The sequence below is a fragment of the Aotus nancymaae genome, unplaced genomic scaffold (assembly GCF_030222135.1).
Source record: "Aotus nancymaae isolate 86718 unplaced genomic scaffold, 86718_ANA_hifiasm-v0.15.2.pri h1tg000004l, whole genome shotgun sequence".
Taxonomy (NCBI): domain Eukaryota; kingdom Metazoa; phylum Chordata; class Mammalia; order Primates; family Aotidae; genus Aotus; species Aotus nancymaae.
The window spans coordinates 13,644,533-13,660,025 of record NW_026988415.1 but is presented as its reverse complement, the minus strand read 5'-3'; the positions used below and the strand labels follow the sequence as shown (position 1 = coordinate 13,660,025).

At 39.7% G+C, this 15,493-nt stretch overlaps 1 protein-coding gene across 2 annotated transcripts in view; it reads left to right on the top strand.

Moving 5' to 3' along the window:
- The window catches only part of SLC9A6 (solute carrier family 9 member A6), a 60,948-nt gene extending 46,468 nt beyond the window's left edge, over positions 1 to 14,480 (top strand). For both annotated transcript variants that reach the window (XM_012472318.2, XM_012472317.3), the window contains 3 exons: positions 450 to 529; positions 7,458 to 7,563; positions 11,800 to 14,480. In XM_012472318.2, coding sequence (XP_012327741.1) covers positions 450 to 529; positions 7,458 to 7,563; positions 11,800 to 12,072 — 459 coding nt within the window. In that variant the 3' untranslated portion in view covers positions 12,073 to 14,480. The remainder of the gene's footprint in view (positions 1 to 449; positions 530 to 7,457; positions 7,564 to 11,799) is intronic.
- Positions 14,481 to 15,493: the final 1,013 nt, after the last annotated feature.

Genomic DNA, 15,493 nt, shown 5'->3' with positions numbered 1-15,493 from the left:
GTCAGGCTTACCATGCAATTTCCCTACTTGTTTTTATTTTGCTAGTGTTTCAAGAACATAGTAGCAACTTTGAAGTTGTTAGTTGTTTTTGAGACTCATGACAACTCCCAAATACATAGGGATGTTGATGTGATGCCTTCTAAGGTGCTATTACATAGACAGTATAACTCTTTCAGGTTTAGGACATGAATTCTCCCACAATGATTTTTTAAGTGACAGTAGATTCATAAATTAGCAGGCAGCCTGAGTAATAGAGATGTTCTGAAAAAAATTTCAATTTCTTATTCCAAAGCTGCAATATACAAGCTATTAAATTTCCAATATTACCCATGTTGGAGAGTGTCTTATATATAATAGCCTCTATTTCTGATTCTCCAAAGAAATGGCTCTAAATAAATGTGTTCATGTCTTTGCGTATATATATTGATTTATATATTATCTGTCTGCAGGGTGTTCCTGAAAATGAAAGGAGAACTACCAAAGCAGAGAGTGCTTGGCTTTTCCGGATGTGGTACAACTTTGATCATAAGTATCCTTAATTGAGAAAAAGAAAAGGGTAGTGTGGACATGGATAATTACAGTTTAATGGAACAACTGTTTTCACTGTTCTCTTTCTGGAGCGGAATATAAAACCTACCTTTCATCTTCCCTTTCCCCATCAGTGCTGTGGAAAAAGAAACCCACACAGATAGATTCCTCTGCAAACCCATGAAACCATAGGGACTGGTTACTTCAGAAGCTGGCTGTGTAAAGGGAACCAAGAGCCCAGATGACATACTTTCTTTGATATATAGGTTTATTTATTGAGCAAACTTTAATTTATTGTCCTTTAGCTAATTTAGTAAATGCTGCAGAAGATATTTCTTGGTTCTTGTCAGTGTACTTGGCAGGGTAAGAGAGGAAGGCTTAGGGAAAACCAGGAGAATAAAATAAATGTGGCAATGTTTGATACTGCACTGTTCAGCAATACACCTTTTTTCCCCTGACCTTTCCAAAGACTGGGAGATTCTCTGTATTCAGCATGCCACAGATAGCTAATGTTTTTGTTTGCCAGATTTCTTTCTTGCTCTGTTGTAAGTCTGTTTCATAGCTGTACTTTGAGTAGTGTTGATATTCTATAACCTCTTTAAATCAGGGGTTCCCAACTCCCAGGCCACGGACCAGTAGTGGTCCGTGGCCTGTTAGGAACCAGACCGCACAGCAGGAGGTGAGCAGTGGGTCAGTGAACATCACTGCCTGATCTCCGTCTCCCATCAGATCGGCAGCATTAGATTCTCATAGCAGCTCAAACCCTATTGTGAACTGCACATGCAAGGGATCTGGGTTACATATTCCTTATGAGAATCTAATGTCTGATGATGTGAGGTGGAACAGTTTTATCCCAAAACTGTTTTGTTCCCAGCCCCGTCCATGGAAAAATTGTCTTCCATGAAGCCAGTTCCTGGTGCCAAAAGGGTTGGGGACCACTGCTTTAAATCATGCCTTTTAAACATTTTATCACTATTCACATTAATTTCTTTTTTGGAAATTCACCTAGCAAAAAGAGCCATGGAGTTCTTTCAGGCTCTGATTTATCAGTAAATAATTCATAACTTGGTTTATGTTCTATTGAAGCAAGTTGGAGACAGCCATGTAAGAAATTTGTCCTTGCTTTCAACTTTCTGATGAAAGCCTTGTATATTTAAGAAAAATCACTTGACACTTAACAGTTAGAAGCTACTGCTTACCGTGTTCTGTTTGGTAATTTCTGCATTCACTGTTTGCAAGTACTTCAGAATTAAATTACTGTATGGAAACAAGAATTCAAGCCTATCTGGGGTATTAAGACTCCCATTAGAGAGGGAGAGAGCCTGGCTCTTTAAAATTTTTTAAAGATTATGTCATTACTTTTGGCTCCATTGTCAGCCTTTTGGATATAAGCCACTTCGTATCTCTTGGGGCTTTTTCATCCCTCTAATTTAGCAGTAATTTTTCAGTGAGTTTTCTGCAAAAAATGTTTTATACATTTTCTACATGATATATAAAACAGTTCAATGATCCTAAGGTTGAGAAAGAGAAGAATAATAGTTGATATTTCTGTATGTTTTGTAGAAGTAAACATCAAAGCTTGTTTGATTCAGTACTGCCCTGTTAAGTCCTGCTCAGTGAAGACCTGATCATTATACCTAGCACCCTGATATATTTAAATATTCATTATTTTAGATTTCAGTTCATTTGTGTAGGAAAATGATTTGTTATAATTGACATATAACTTGAATACAATACACGAATCTTAAGTGTACAGCTTAATGAATTTTGACCTATGTCTATACTTGTGTGCCTACCACCCATATAAAGATATAAATGAGCATTCTCTATCCCCCTCCACAAAGGGGTAACCATGATTCTGACTTTATCAACATGAGTTAGTTTTACCAGATTTTGATCTTTATATATATGGATTTGTATATTAGGTATTCATTTCTGTCTTGCTTCTTTCACTCGACATCTTCTGTGTAATTTATCCATATTGTTTCATGTAACAGTAATTCATTCTTTTTTATTGCTATAGTAGAGTAGAGTTCTGTAGTACGAATATACTACAGGGTATTTGTTTTTAACCAGTCTATTGTTCATAAATATTTGAGTTGTTTCTAGCTTTTGGCTATTACAAAAACATGCATGAACATGCATCTTTTGGTGGACATAAGCACTCATTTCTCTTGGGTATATACCAAGGAGTGGAATTTAAGGCAAGTATATGTTTAACTTTTTTTTTGAAGTAGTGTCTGGCTCTGTTACCCAGGCTGGAATGCAGCGGCGCAATCTCGGCCTACTGCAACAACCTCTGCCTCCCAGACTCAGGTGATCCTCTCACCTCAGCCTCCTGGGTAGCTGGGACTCCTGGTGCATGTCATCATGCCCAGCTAATTTTTATTTTTTTTTTAATGTAGAGACAGGGTTTCTCCATGTTGTCCAGGCTGGTCTTGAACTCCTGGACTCAAGCCATCCACCCACTTCGGCCTCCCAGAGTGCTGGGATTATAGGAGTGAGCCACTGTGCCTGGCCCGTTTAGCTTTAATAGACATTGCCAACCAGTTTTCCGGAGTGATTGCAACCAGTTTAATTGGTTTTAACCAATTTGGTGAATTTATGATTATTTCCATCAGCAAATTAAGGGAGCTCTGTTTCAGCCTTTTAAATTGTAGCCATTTTGATGGGTGTGTAGTGATATCTATATGGTTTAATTTGCATTTCTCTAATGACCAGTGAGGCTGAGCACCTTTTCTTGTTTTTTGACCACTTAGATATGCTCTTTTGTGAAGTGTGTCTAAGTCTTTTGTCCATTAATTGAGTTTTTTTCCCTTTTTCTCAATGATTTATAGTTATCTCTATATTCCTGAATTGGGTTTTTTGTTGATTATTGTATTTTCTCTCAGTCTGTAGCTTGCATTTTCATTTTCTTAATCCTATATTTAAGGAGTAGAATTTCTTCAATTTAATGAAGTCTATTGTATTTTGTTTATTTTTGAGATAAGGTCTCACTCTCACCCAGGCTGGAGTGCAGTGGTATAATCATAGCTCACTGTAGCCTCAACCTCCTGGGCTCAAGTGATCCTCCTGCCTCAGCCTCCTGAGTAGCTAGGACTACAGGTGCATGCCACATGCCACCACACCCAGCTAGTTCTAAAAAAAAATTTATAGGCTAGGCACGGTGGCTCATGCCTGTAATCCCAGCACTTTGGGAGGCCAAGGCGGGTGATCACCTGCGGTCAGGAGTTTGAGACCAGCCTGACGAACAAGGTGAAACCCCATCTCTACTAAAAATACCAAAATTAGCCAGGCGTGGTGGCAGGTGCCAGCTTCTTGGGAGGCTGAGGCAGAGAATTGCTTGAACCCAGGAGGTGGAGGTTGCAGTGAGCCGAGATCACGCCACTGCACTCCAGCCTAGGTGACGCGGTGAGACTCCATCTCAAAAAAAAATTTTTTTTTATAGAGACAGGGTCTCATTTTGTTGCCCAGGCTAGAAATCCATTTTATTCACCTCTTATGGTTAGTATTTTCTGTGTCTTAAGAAATCTTCCATATCCCAAGGTCATGAAAATATTTTCCTATGTTTTCTTTTAGAAATGTGATTGTTTTGACTATCATATTTAAGTCTTTGATCCATCACAAATTCATTTTTGTGTAGGTGTGAGATAGTGGGTCAAGAGCTACTTTCCATATGCATATCCAGTTGATGCAGCACCATTTATTGAAAAAATACCATTATTACACCACTGAATTTGCAATACAATCTGTTGTAAATCACTTCACTGTATAAGCAGGGATAAGTTTCTGGACTCTCTTTTTTATCCTATTTCTCTATTTTTATATCAATACCACACCCTTTTAATCACTGTGCTTTATAATAAGTCTTGCTATCCAGTAGAGTAATTAAAGTCTGGCTTTGTTCTTCTCTAGTATTGCCTTGGCTATTTTGGGTGCTTTGCATTTTCCTTTAAATTTTAGAAACAGCTTGCCAATTTATACACATGGGTGTGTGTGCGCACAAACACACACACACAAGTGCTGGCAGTTTTATTGGGTTTATATTGAATCCATAAATGAATTTGGAGAGAAATGATGTCATAACAATATTGAAATTTCCATATCATAAACACAGCATATTGCTCCATTCATTTAGGTCTTTTAAAATTTCTCTCATTAATGATTTGTACTTTTCAGTGCACAGCTCTTATACATCTTTCATTAGATTTATCCCTAAATATTTGATGTTTTTGATCCTCTTGCAAATGGTATTTATTCTATTTTCTATTTGTTTCATGTAAAATATATATATATATATATAAAATTTGATTTTGTATATGGACCTTGGGTCCAGCAATCTTGCTACGTTCACTTAACGAATTCTGATAGATTCTTTTTTGTCGTTGTTTTTGTTTCTGAGCTGGAGTCTTGGTCTGTCACCAGGCTAGAGTGTAGTGGCGCGATCTTGGCTCACTGCAACCTCTGTCTCCCAGTTTTAAGTGATTCCCATGCCTCAGCCTTCCAAGTAGCTGGGATTACAGGTGCGCACCACCACACCTGGGTAATTTTTTGTATTTTAATAGAGACGAGGTTTCACCATGTTGGCCAGGATGGTCTCTATCTTCTGACCTCATGATCTGCCCGCCTTGGCCTTCCAAAGTGCTGGGATTACAGGCGTGAGCCACCATGCCCAGCCAATTTCTGATAGATTCTTTTTGATCGTCTATATACATAATTAAGTGATCTATGAGTAATGATTTTTTTTTTTCCTTTTCCAATTTCTGTATTTCTTTTTTGAGTCTTTTTACGTTGGCTTTTGTAGGGGACTTCTCCGGTGCAATGCTGAATATAAGTGATGATACTGGACATTCTTATATTCCTGACCTCAGAGGGAAATTTTTCAGTATTTCACCATTAAGTACAATAAGAGCATTCTCTTTTTTTTTTTTTTTTCCAGTTGGAGTCTCGTTCTGTCCCCAGGCTGGAGTGCAGTGGCGTAATCTTGGCTCACTGCAACCTCCGTCTCCCGGGTTCAAATGATTGCTGAGAGTTTTTATGAGTTTTTATCTGCTGAGAATTTTTAGTATCAGATGCTTTTTCTGCATCGAGATGATCATATATTTATATTTTTCTTATTTAATCTGTTATTTTGATTTTCATTGATTGACTGATTGAATGATAAACCAATCTTGCATTGCTGGAGCAAATTCCACTTGGTCATGATGTGTTATCCTTTGTGTACATCACTGGATTTAATTTGCTAGTATTTTGCATCTGATTTCTGTGTCTATTTTTATGAACAATATTGGCTTATGATTTTTTCTTATAATGTCCTTGTCAGGTTTCTATAACAAGATTAAACTGGCCTCATAAAATGAATTGGGAAGTATTCCTTCATTTTCTGTTCTCTGAAGGAGTATTAAGATTAGTGTTACTTTTTTTTAAATGTTAAGAAAATTTTACCAGTGAAGCCATTTGAGCCTGGAGCTTTTTGTAGGAGAGAGTGTTTAATTTCATTAATAAATACAGGACTGTTTTTTTTTTTTTTTTTTTTTTTTTACCATTTGTCAATATCTGGCGAGTTTTGTTTTTTAAGGATTTTTTTCTTGTAGAGTCAAACATCAAGACTTGTTAGCCTCAATACTACCTATTCAGTACCACAAGATGAAGACCTGGTCATTTACTTGAAACACTAGTAGAATTCATCATTCCAGTTTTTTGGTTGCTTTGTGTTTGGCCAGATGTTTTATAAAGCATGTTTATATAGAGTGCTTTAATCTTTACTTAGATTTTATTAATATGAGGATTCATGAAATTTTCTCTTTCTCATTTTTAATTGAGAACCACTTTAGGTTCTCATTTTAGAAAATGAGGAGGCAGGGCATGGTAGCTCATACCTGTAAACCCAACACTTTGGGAGGCTGAGTTGGGAGGATTGCTTGAGGCAGGCTCAGAGTTCAAGAGCAGCCCTAGCAGCATAGCAAGACTCTGTCTCTGCAAAAATCAAGTTGAAAAAAATTTAAATTAGTTGACCATTGTGGCACTAGTACCACATTGTGGTACCTCTAGTCCCAGGTACGCTGGAAGCTGAGGTGAGAGGGTCACTTGAGTGCAGGAGTCTGAGGTTACAGTGAGCTGTGATCACCCACTGCACTCTAGCCTGGGTGACACAGCGAGACTCTGTCTCAAAAAATAAATAAATGAAGTGGGGAATTTATGTGTCTGTATCCTTTTCTCCTTTTTCTTGTGATTCCCTCTTTTTTCTTCTGAGTGTCATGTATTCTCATGTCTATTTTTATTTTTGGCAAATAAATGAATACTGAAATGAGGGCCAATGATAAAGGGCCTCATGATACATAGTTTTTAAAACTGTCTTGAGGTTTGACTTGCCTTTCCTTCTTATAGCTTCATAAGAAAAGAGTCCGTCTGATACTGAAGTTTCAACTTACAAAATGCAAGAGGCCAGCTGAATTCACAATCCATGATGAAAGCCATTTTATTACTATGTTCCACTGGCACGTTTAATTTCCTCTCTGGGCATTAGCTTTGTTTACTTTCTCCCTTATCTCCTTTAGTGCTCAATTTACAGTGATGTTCCTTTTGGTTTTAGTAAAATCAGAAAAGCAACATGATGGAGTGGAAAGGGCACAAGATTTGAAATTCAGACCAATTTGGGCTAGGAGATCCGTCCCCATTTACCTCATTGTGTGGCTTTCAGCAGGTCATTGACCTCTGGGAGCCTCAGTTTTCTTATCTGTGAAGCGAAGTTGATAAACTATCCCTTTACTGTTTCACTGCCATAAAGTGAGGAGGAAATGAGACCACAGATGTGAAAGCCTTTTGCTGTCCTCCCAAGTGGTTACTACACTGTGGTGGTGATTATTATCAAATGAGTTGCTCTTTTAAATTTGTAAAGAAAGGACCTCAGCTCTTCCTTAACCACGCAGCTATCTGAAGCCTCTGCTGACTCACAGTGGGCCTCCGCTGACGACGACACTCCCCGCCTGCTGTGGACCCATCGCCAGGTGCCTCACCAGCCCCCAGGCTTACGAAGTAAGTTGGTTTTATCCAAAACTAAATTCTTCAGTGAGTTAAATGTATCTGCTCTGTGGATGAGTCGCTGGTTTTATTTTATTTTGGTTTGCTTTTCTGCCTTTGAGGTATAAATTCCATGAGAGGGAATTTAAGCATATTTGGCTCAACCAGAAAATACACTGAAACCTATAAATATAATTCACAGCCTTTGAAGCAGCATTTGAAAACAGATATAGAAGTGTGCCTCTTCTTACTGTGGGTGATTTTAGTAAATAGTTCTATTTCCATGCTGGCTTTCATTTCTTTGCAGTATGTGTCCTGAACTCAGCACTAAATGTGTGTGCTTTCATCCACAAATGGGGGTTGTCTCAGTTACATTGAGAGGATGTTAAAACAATTTTGACATCCCTAAAGTGAACAGATGGTCTATTATTTCACACCTCCTAACCTTTGGATGTTTGAGAAAGCTTGTCTGCCTCTGTTCCACATTGCTGGGAGGCATGAGCATATCTTGATAGAATCTGGGTATTTTTTCCTTACATGTGATTGGTAATTTGGTAAATATTGCAACTAGGAAATTGTTTTTAAATGTGCACATTTTTATTTTTCAAGTTCTTTTTTAAAAACCTTCCATTCTGGCCAGGCCCCGTGGCTGATGCCTGTAATCCTAGCACTTGGGGAGGCCAAGGTGAGTGGATCACCTGAATTCAGGAGTTCAAGACCAGACTGGTCAATATGGTGAAGCCCAGTCTCTACCAAAATTACAAAAATTAGCTGGGCGCAGTGGTGCATGCCTGTAATCCCAGCTACTCAGAGGCTGAGGCAGGAGGATAGCTTGAACCCGTTTGGTGAAGGTTGTGGTAAGCAGAGATTGCACCACTGTACTCCAGCCTGGGCGGCAGAGTGAGACTCCATTTCAAAAAAGAAAAGAAACTTTCTATTCTAAACCAATCTTTCAGAAATAATCGATGACATCAAATAGGGTCCCGTTAACAAAGCCCACCAGTTTTGACTACTCAGATGCAACACGAAGAAACTTGAGAGGGGAAGCCGTACTGAAGGTGTGTAGACATGAACCACCCACACCTCCATCCTCGTACCCCCGTTCCCTGTGAGCAAACCTCATGTGAGAGCAGATTGTATAAGAAATGGACAGGAAAGAGTAGGCAGAGTGGGGGTGGCATCTGGGCCACGGAGGAGCATCCTCTGGCTTTGTGTTATGTCAAGTCAGTCCACGTTTCTGACAGACTGTGCCCGTGAGATGGGCAGCACACCCCATGTTGCCCCTCCTCTCCCTTCCACATTGCCCAGGCTCCCCTCTCAAACATGGTCTCCATTTCCACCATGCCCTGTGAACCCACATGACTATGCAGAGAAGTCAGCCAGCTCTCTTGCTTCAGGCAGTGAAGCTTGGCTCTTGGATTCCAGAGACCCACTCACCATCACCCAAACCCAGAAGAGGCCCTCCACAACCCTGTGTCCTTTGGAATGTAGCAAAACATGGCAGGCTTCCTAGAGCAGCTGTAGCAAAGTACCACAAACCAAATGGCTTAAACAGTACAAACTTACCGTCTCTTAGTTCTGGAGGCTAAAATCCAAGGTCAAGTTGTGGCAGGGTTGGTTCCTTCTAGGCTGAGAGGGAGAATCTGCCCCAGGCCTCTCTTCTAACTTCTGGTGGCTTCCTGGCGATGTTTGACCTTCCTTGACTTACAGATACATCACTGTGCATCTTTACTTTCATCTTCACGTGGTGTTCTACCTGTGTGCATACCTACCTCTGTCCAGATTTCTCCTACTCATAAGGACACCGGTCATATTGGATCAGGGCCTACCTTATTTCCAGGCAAGACCCTATTTCCAAACAGAGTCACATTTTCAGGTGCTGGGAGTTAGGACTTCAACATCTTTTGGTGGGGGGGGATACAGTTTAACCCATAACAAACATCACACTGATTTTTTTTTTTTTTTTTTTTTGAGACAGAGTCTTGCTCTGTCATCCAGGCTGGAGTGCAGTAGCACAGTTTTGGCTCACTGCAACTTCCACCTCTCAAGTTCAAGTGATTTTCAAGTCTTAGGCTCCCAAGTAGCTGGGATTACAGATGTGCGCCACCACATCTAGCTCATTTTTCTGTATTTTTAGTAAAGATGGGGTTTCACCATGTTGGCAAGGCTGGTCTTTAACTCCTGGCCTCAAGTGATCTGCTCACCTTGGCCTCCCAAAGTCTGGGATTACAGGCATGAGCCACCGTGCCTGGCCCAGATGTAATTTTTTATATTATTTTTGTTAACTGCTTTTTTTTTTTTTTTTAGTTATAAAACTAGCAAGCTCATGGCCAGATATCCATACAGTATAGAATGTACAAAGTGAAAAATCAAAGTTGCCTTCCTCCTACCTGCAGTCCTCAACTCAAGTCAGTCTTTTATTATAGGCTCATTGTGGATACATCCTGATATATTTTATCGCAAACAAATATGTGTATATATAGCTTTGTTATTGTTTTACACAAATGGCATCATAATAGGCAAATTGTCCCATTACTTGCTTTTTTTTTTTCAATTACTGATATATCATGGATACCTTTATATGTGAGTACATTAGATGTCTTACCTTCTCTTTTCATGGGTATATACTATTCCATTTCATAGCTATAGCAAAATTTATGTATTCAGTCTCTTTTGGATGGACATTTCAGTCATTTCCTTTTTTGCTATTACAAACAATACTTCTGGTGAATATCCTTTTACATATAAACGTACCCAAATAGTAAAAGTATATAGAATAGATTTTAAAGATAAGATCACTGAGTCAAAAGGCATGTGCATTTTAAAATTTGATAGATATTACCCCAAACTTCAAACTTAATAAAGATACTAGAAGGTGCTGAAGAGCCACCATGGGCCTGTGAAGGAGCCACAGAGCTTTGTTGTGAATATTGCTGAATTAAGTGATAGATACTGGTTAGGTAGACTTGTTGTCCTAACTAGATTAGACAGGAAGGGATTTGGGCTGATTGGTGGCTATGAGTTCGTTTTTGAGATGGGTTCTGGCTGTGTTGCCCAGGCTGGCCTCAAACTTCTGGGTCCAAGCAGTCCTCCCACCTTAGCCTCCCCTGTAACTAGGACAATAGGCATGTGCCACCCGTACCCAGCTGTTTGTTTTTGAGTTTGTATTTATTTTGGTCTTTGAGTATTTATGGAAATTCTAGCAACAGCAGATTAAATTTCTTTTTAGATTTTGTCTAATAGTCTTGTCAGTCTGTTTGATGGTCTTAGACAAATTCAAAATTTTCAAACAAACATGGGATTTAGAAACCTGGAGAATGTACTTCCCTCAAGGAATATTAATGACAGACTTTTTTGCTGGATCAATGTGAATATTAAGAACGATCTTTTCTCTTTACACTAGAAGAAATGACTTTCTTCTGATTTTTAAAAGGAATATGTACTCATTATAATAAAAATTTAGATAATACAGAAACATAAAGAAGAAAAGACTTTTCTACACAAACATTTTTTATTTGCCAAAATGGGACTATGTATTCCTGATGCTTTTCCCTTTTGTAGAACCTTACTTAAGTATACTATTTTGGCCCTAATATTTCCACGAGAACCAATGCTTATGGAGCTGGGAGACACACATGCAGTGAGGGCTTGATATGTTTTTCTGTGCCTCAAACCGTATTAGGTGGTTGGACTACGTAGCATTTACCCTGTGTCTTCACCACATGTATATCTGTCAGCTCCCCCCACACACTAGACTCTAAGCCTCTTGAGGGCAGATCGATACACACACAGTTATAGCTCAAGGGTAAATGCCACTACAGGGAGAGGGCTAGGTACAGGATGCCACGAAAGCACACAGGAAGAACACCTAACCTAGTCCTAGAAGCTCAAGGAAGACTTTAGGGCAAAAGTGATAAATGGTGTTAGTCATGTGAAGGGGAGGAGGGGTCATGTAGAAGGGCCTGGAGGTAAGAGACGCTGGAGGAGTCTGGGCAGCTGTCAGTACTTCAGTCTGGTTGGCAGACAATAGGACCGTTGGTGTGGGAGAGGCAGATTGTGGCAGGAGAGGAACTAAAGGGGCCAAGTCACGCTGTATTTTAAGCCAAGGTATGGACTTTAGACTTTATCCTGAGGCCAGTGGGCTCCCACTGAAGGGTTTTAAATGCAGAATCCTCCAGAATTCTCCTATTGGAAGTGTCTCTTGAACTCCTCCACAATTCTGAAATCTTACTTTTATCTGTTTGCATTTAGAACCAGGAACAGTTGAAAGATGATGATTCTGATCTTATTCTCAATGATGGCGATATCAGTTTGACATATGGAGATTCTACTGTAAACACTGAATCGGCCACATCCAGCGCCCCAAGGAGATTTATGGGAAACAGTTCAGAAGATGCCTTGGATCGGGAGCTTGCATTTGGAGACCATGAACTGGTCATTCGAGGAACACGCCTGGTTCTTCCAATGGATGATTCCGAACCCCCGCTAAATTTGTTAGATAATACGAGACACGGTCCAGCCTAAGCTTACTAATACTCACTTAGTGATTTGTAAAATTTGCACATGTGATTGTGAAGAAATTTGTACTACCTAAAAGTCCCAGTGCATGTCTCTGAATGTGTAAGCTATATAAATGCTATTTATATGGCGTAGAGAGAATATAAATATCCTGTACATGGCAGATTGTGAACAAACTATTCCTTTTAAGTTTTCCTGGCTGCACTCTGTAGACTGGATCTGTTTTAGAAAGTTATTTTCACAGTGATGTTGTATGTTCTGTTAGTTTTATGTCTCAGTTAAAGTATAAAAAGTGACGGATTTTCTCTTTCTTATACTTACCTGACACTTAACCAGAGTACCCAGTTCTTGTGATGTGAATTAATTTGTGTGTGTGTGCTAGGGGAGGGAGAGTGAGGAGGGAGTGTCATTTCCTTGGGAGCCCAGGGAGGAGAGGTTCCTTTGTTGGGAAACTTGTTGATAGCTGCTGCCTTTGTCCTGACCGTTTTCTTTCCCTTTTTTCTGGTGGCCTGTTGTGGTGCAAGGAGCTGATGGTGTTGTGATCTTGCCCCATTCAGGTTGGGGAGTGAAGTGTGGGGACCCTTTTCCCCCCTTGCTGTGAAAGCACAGATTCATTGACTGCAGTACACTGTTGTTCAGTAAAGAAGGCTGCAAATGACTTCTGAGGCCCTATGTCTTTTCTTCCAGACCCAGGCCATAGAAGGAGTCGCATCCAGCCAGCTTAGCCAAAGTACAGGTGTATATAGTTCAGGGCACTTGACTTCGATTTGGAGGGGTTGGGGTGGGCAGAGGGCAAGAGGGGAGTAAAGAGAATGGTGGTTTTAGAAATCTCTCTTCCCAAATATGTAAATATTCTATACCAGATAAGTTTAAATGAGAAATTTAATTGCTGCTTAATTTTTGATTATGTACTTTATCTGTATAGCAAGCTTTGTTGTCAGAAGTTTTTATATCGATTTAAATTGCTGCTCTTTAGCAGCCAAACAGGAGCAAAATGTAAAATTTTTGAACTTACTGTGTCTAAGTATCATATGTTAGTCTGTAGTCAATGTCAACAGTTAATTTATGAGCCCATGATCGTTCCACACTACACCGAGTCAGTCATAAGAGAAGTCGCATGTTCTGAAGTGTAGACTGCAGCAGGGTGGCTCCTTTGTGTGTGGCAGGTGTAGTAGTCTTCATTTTCATGGTACTTTTTAATATTAATGACCTAAGCTGCCATGCATTTTTTTTTAACAGTTTTCAAGGAAGAGCACAGAACCATTTCTTATTTCATATTTGGAGTATGAAAGCAGATTCTATTTTGTAATGCTTACAATACTTAAAGGTGCATTGAACCCTTGGAAGGAGAATACTTTTTTTGATTTTTGATTTTGACCTGTTCATGATTCAGAAGAAAAATAGAAACTTTTTGGGATTATTTTCCCCCCCTCAGGTCTGAGTAGCATTGCCTTAAATCTTACCCAATTAGAAAATTGGTTTATTTACATGATGTTCAGAGTTTCTGATGGAAAATACCCTTCCAAACAAAACGTGTACTTACTCTCCAGAAGGTATCTGTGCTATCGCAAATACTCCTTGAGATTTTAAGGGAATTCTAATGTTGTACCCTTTCGTGGCAGCTTCGACTGTTGGCATAGCCATTTGTTATGTAGTGGTAGTGACTTTCCTGCTATGCAGGAATCCCTCCCATGAAGTGTGTGTTTTATATAATGTGTGCCTCTTCACGCAGTAAATGGTTTCTTGTTAATGTATGTTTGACGGGTTTGAACGTCAGTGTCATTTACCCACAAAGTTATTCAAGTTGTAAAAGGTTATACAATAATTTAACAACTACCTTTTTTATTCTGTCAGGTTACTGACCTCACTTTATGTAAATACTTCGCATGACCAATTCAGTAACTCGTCTGTTTCAGCATGCATAAGACTTTTCATTAGGGAAACTGATAAAGCTTGAGTCAACTAAATCTGCCTTCATACTTTATCAAGGGGAACCAAGCCTGCTGTGCTTACATCAGCATCTGGAAGATTTTCCTCTCCTCTAATCTGTGTACACATCTCCAAGCAAGGAAGAAAAAACAAACTCTGCTCAGACGCCGATGACACCTGAATGAACTTTGATGAAGTACAGTCTGAGTTACCATCGTGCACAAGTAGAACTGCTCTTGGACTTGTTTCCTGTTGTTTGTGGAACCTACACGTTTGAATGACTTGAATGTTGCATCTTTTGAAGTTATTTTTTAAGGTTTCTTGGCATTTATCCTAGTTGTCCGTGTTTGGCAATGTGCTGTTAAAGTAATAGACTTTTAATCTTTATGTATTTTTTGTTTTCTCTGGAGTACTTGGACAGATGTTATAGTGGTTTCTTTTAGGAAAATCTGTCATTAAAAAAATTATAGCCTTGCAAATAACCACTCACCGTATTTGAGTCACAGTTTATTCTAGTGAGACGTAAAGAGTGCTGACTTCATTTACTTTTCTACCTATATACCTACTGGAAAAGGGGAAGACTGATGTTTTCAAATAAACAAACAGAAACCTAACAGAACGTAACTTATGGGGTGGCAAATTTTTGGTGCTTATGTGTAAGGGTGGATGTATTTGCTTATGGTCACAATTGGACTCTTTAGGAAATATGACTCAAAGCAGTCAAATTATGTTACATTGATTTGTAGCCTGTTAGCTCAGTAATGGATAAGGTCATAAAAATGCTGGTAGAGGGAGAGAGGAGAGTAAATTCTATATCCAGTTAGGTAGGAAGGCAGTTCCAAGTTTGGCTGAAAGCATGATCACACAAATACAAATAGTCCTTCCAAGTTAAAGACGCTTCTCTCTTCTGTGCATGAGAAGTGTTTTTTTGTTTTGTTTTCTTATTGAGACAGAGTCTTGCTCTGTTGCCCAGGCTGGAGTCCAGTGGTGCCATCTCGGCTCACTGCAACCTCTGCCTGCCAGGTTCAAGCGATTCTCCTGCCTCAGCCTCTTGAGTAGCTGGGACTACAGGCCCGTGCCACCACACCCGGCTAATTTTTATATTTTTAGTAGAGTCGGGGTTTCACCATATTGGTCAGACTGGTCTTGAACTCCTGACCTCGTGATCTGCCCGCCTTGGCCTCCCAAAGTGCTGGGATTACAGGCATAAGCCACAGCACCCGGCTGCATGAGAGGTTTTATAGGCTAGAGTTTGCTGACTGCAACTCTGTCTAGTCTAGCAATGGCACCATCCACACTGTTGTGTGTTGCTGTCATCCACTCCAGCTTCCTTGTTAATTATGGCCCAGTGAGAGACATTGTGGGGGATGGCCAAACACAACAGGCTCTTTTCTTGAAAGAATCCATGTTTTCTAATTCACCACACAAAACCCTATATTAGATCTGAGCAGGTACATTTGTTAAGCTGACCCAGTGCAGGAGTATAATGAGATTAGAG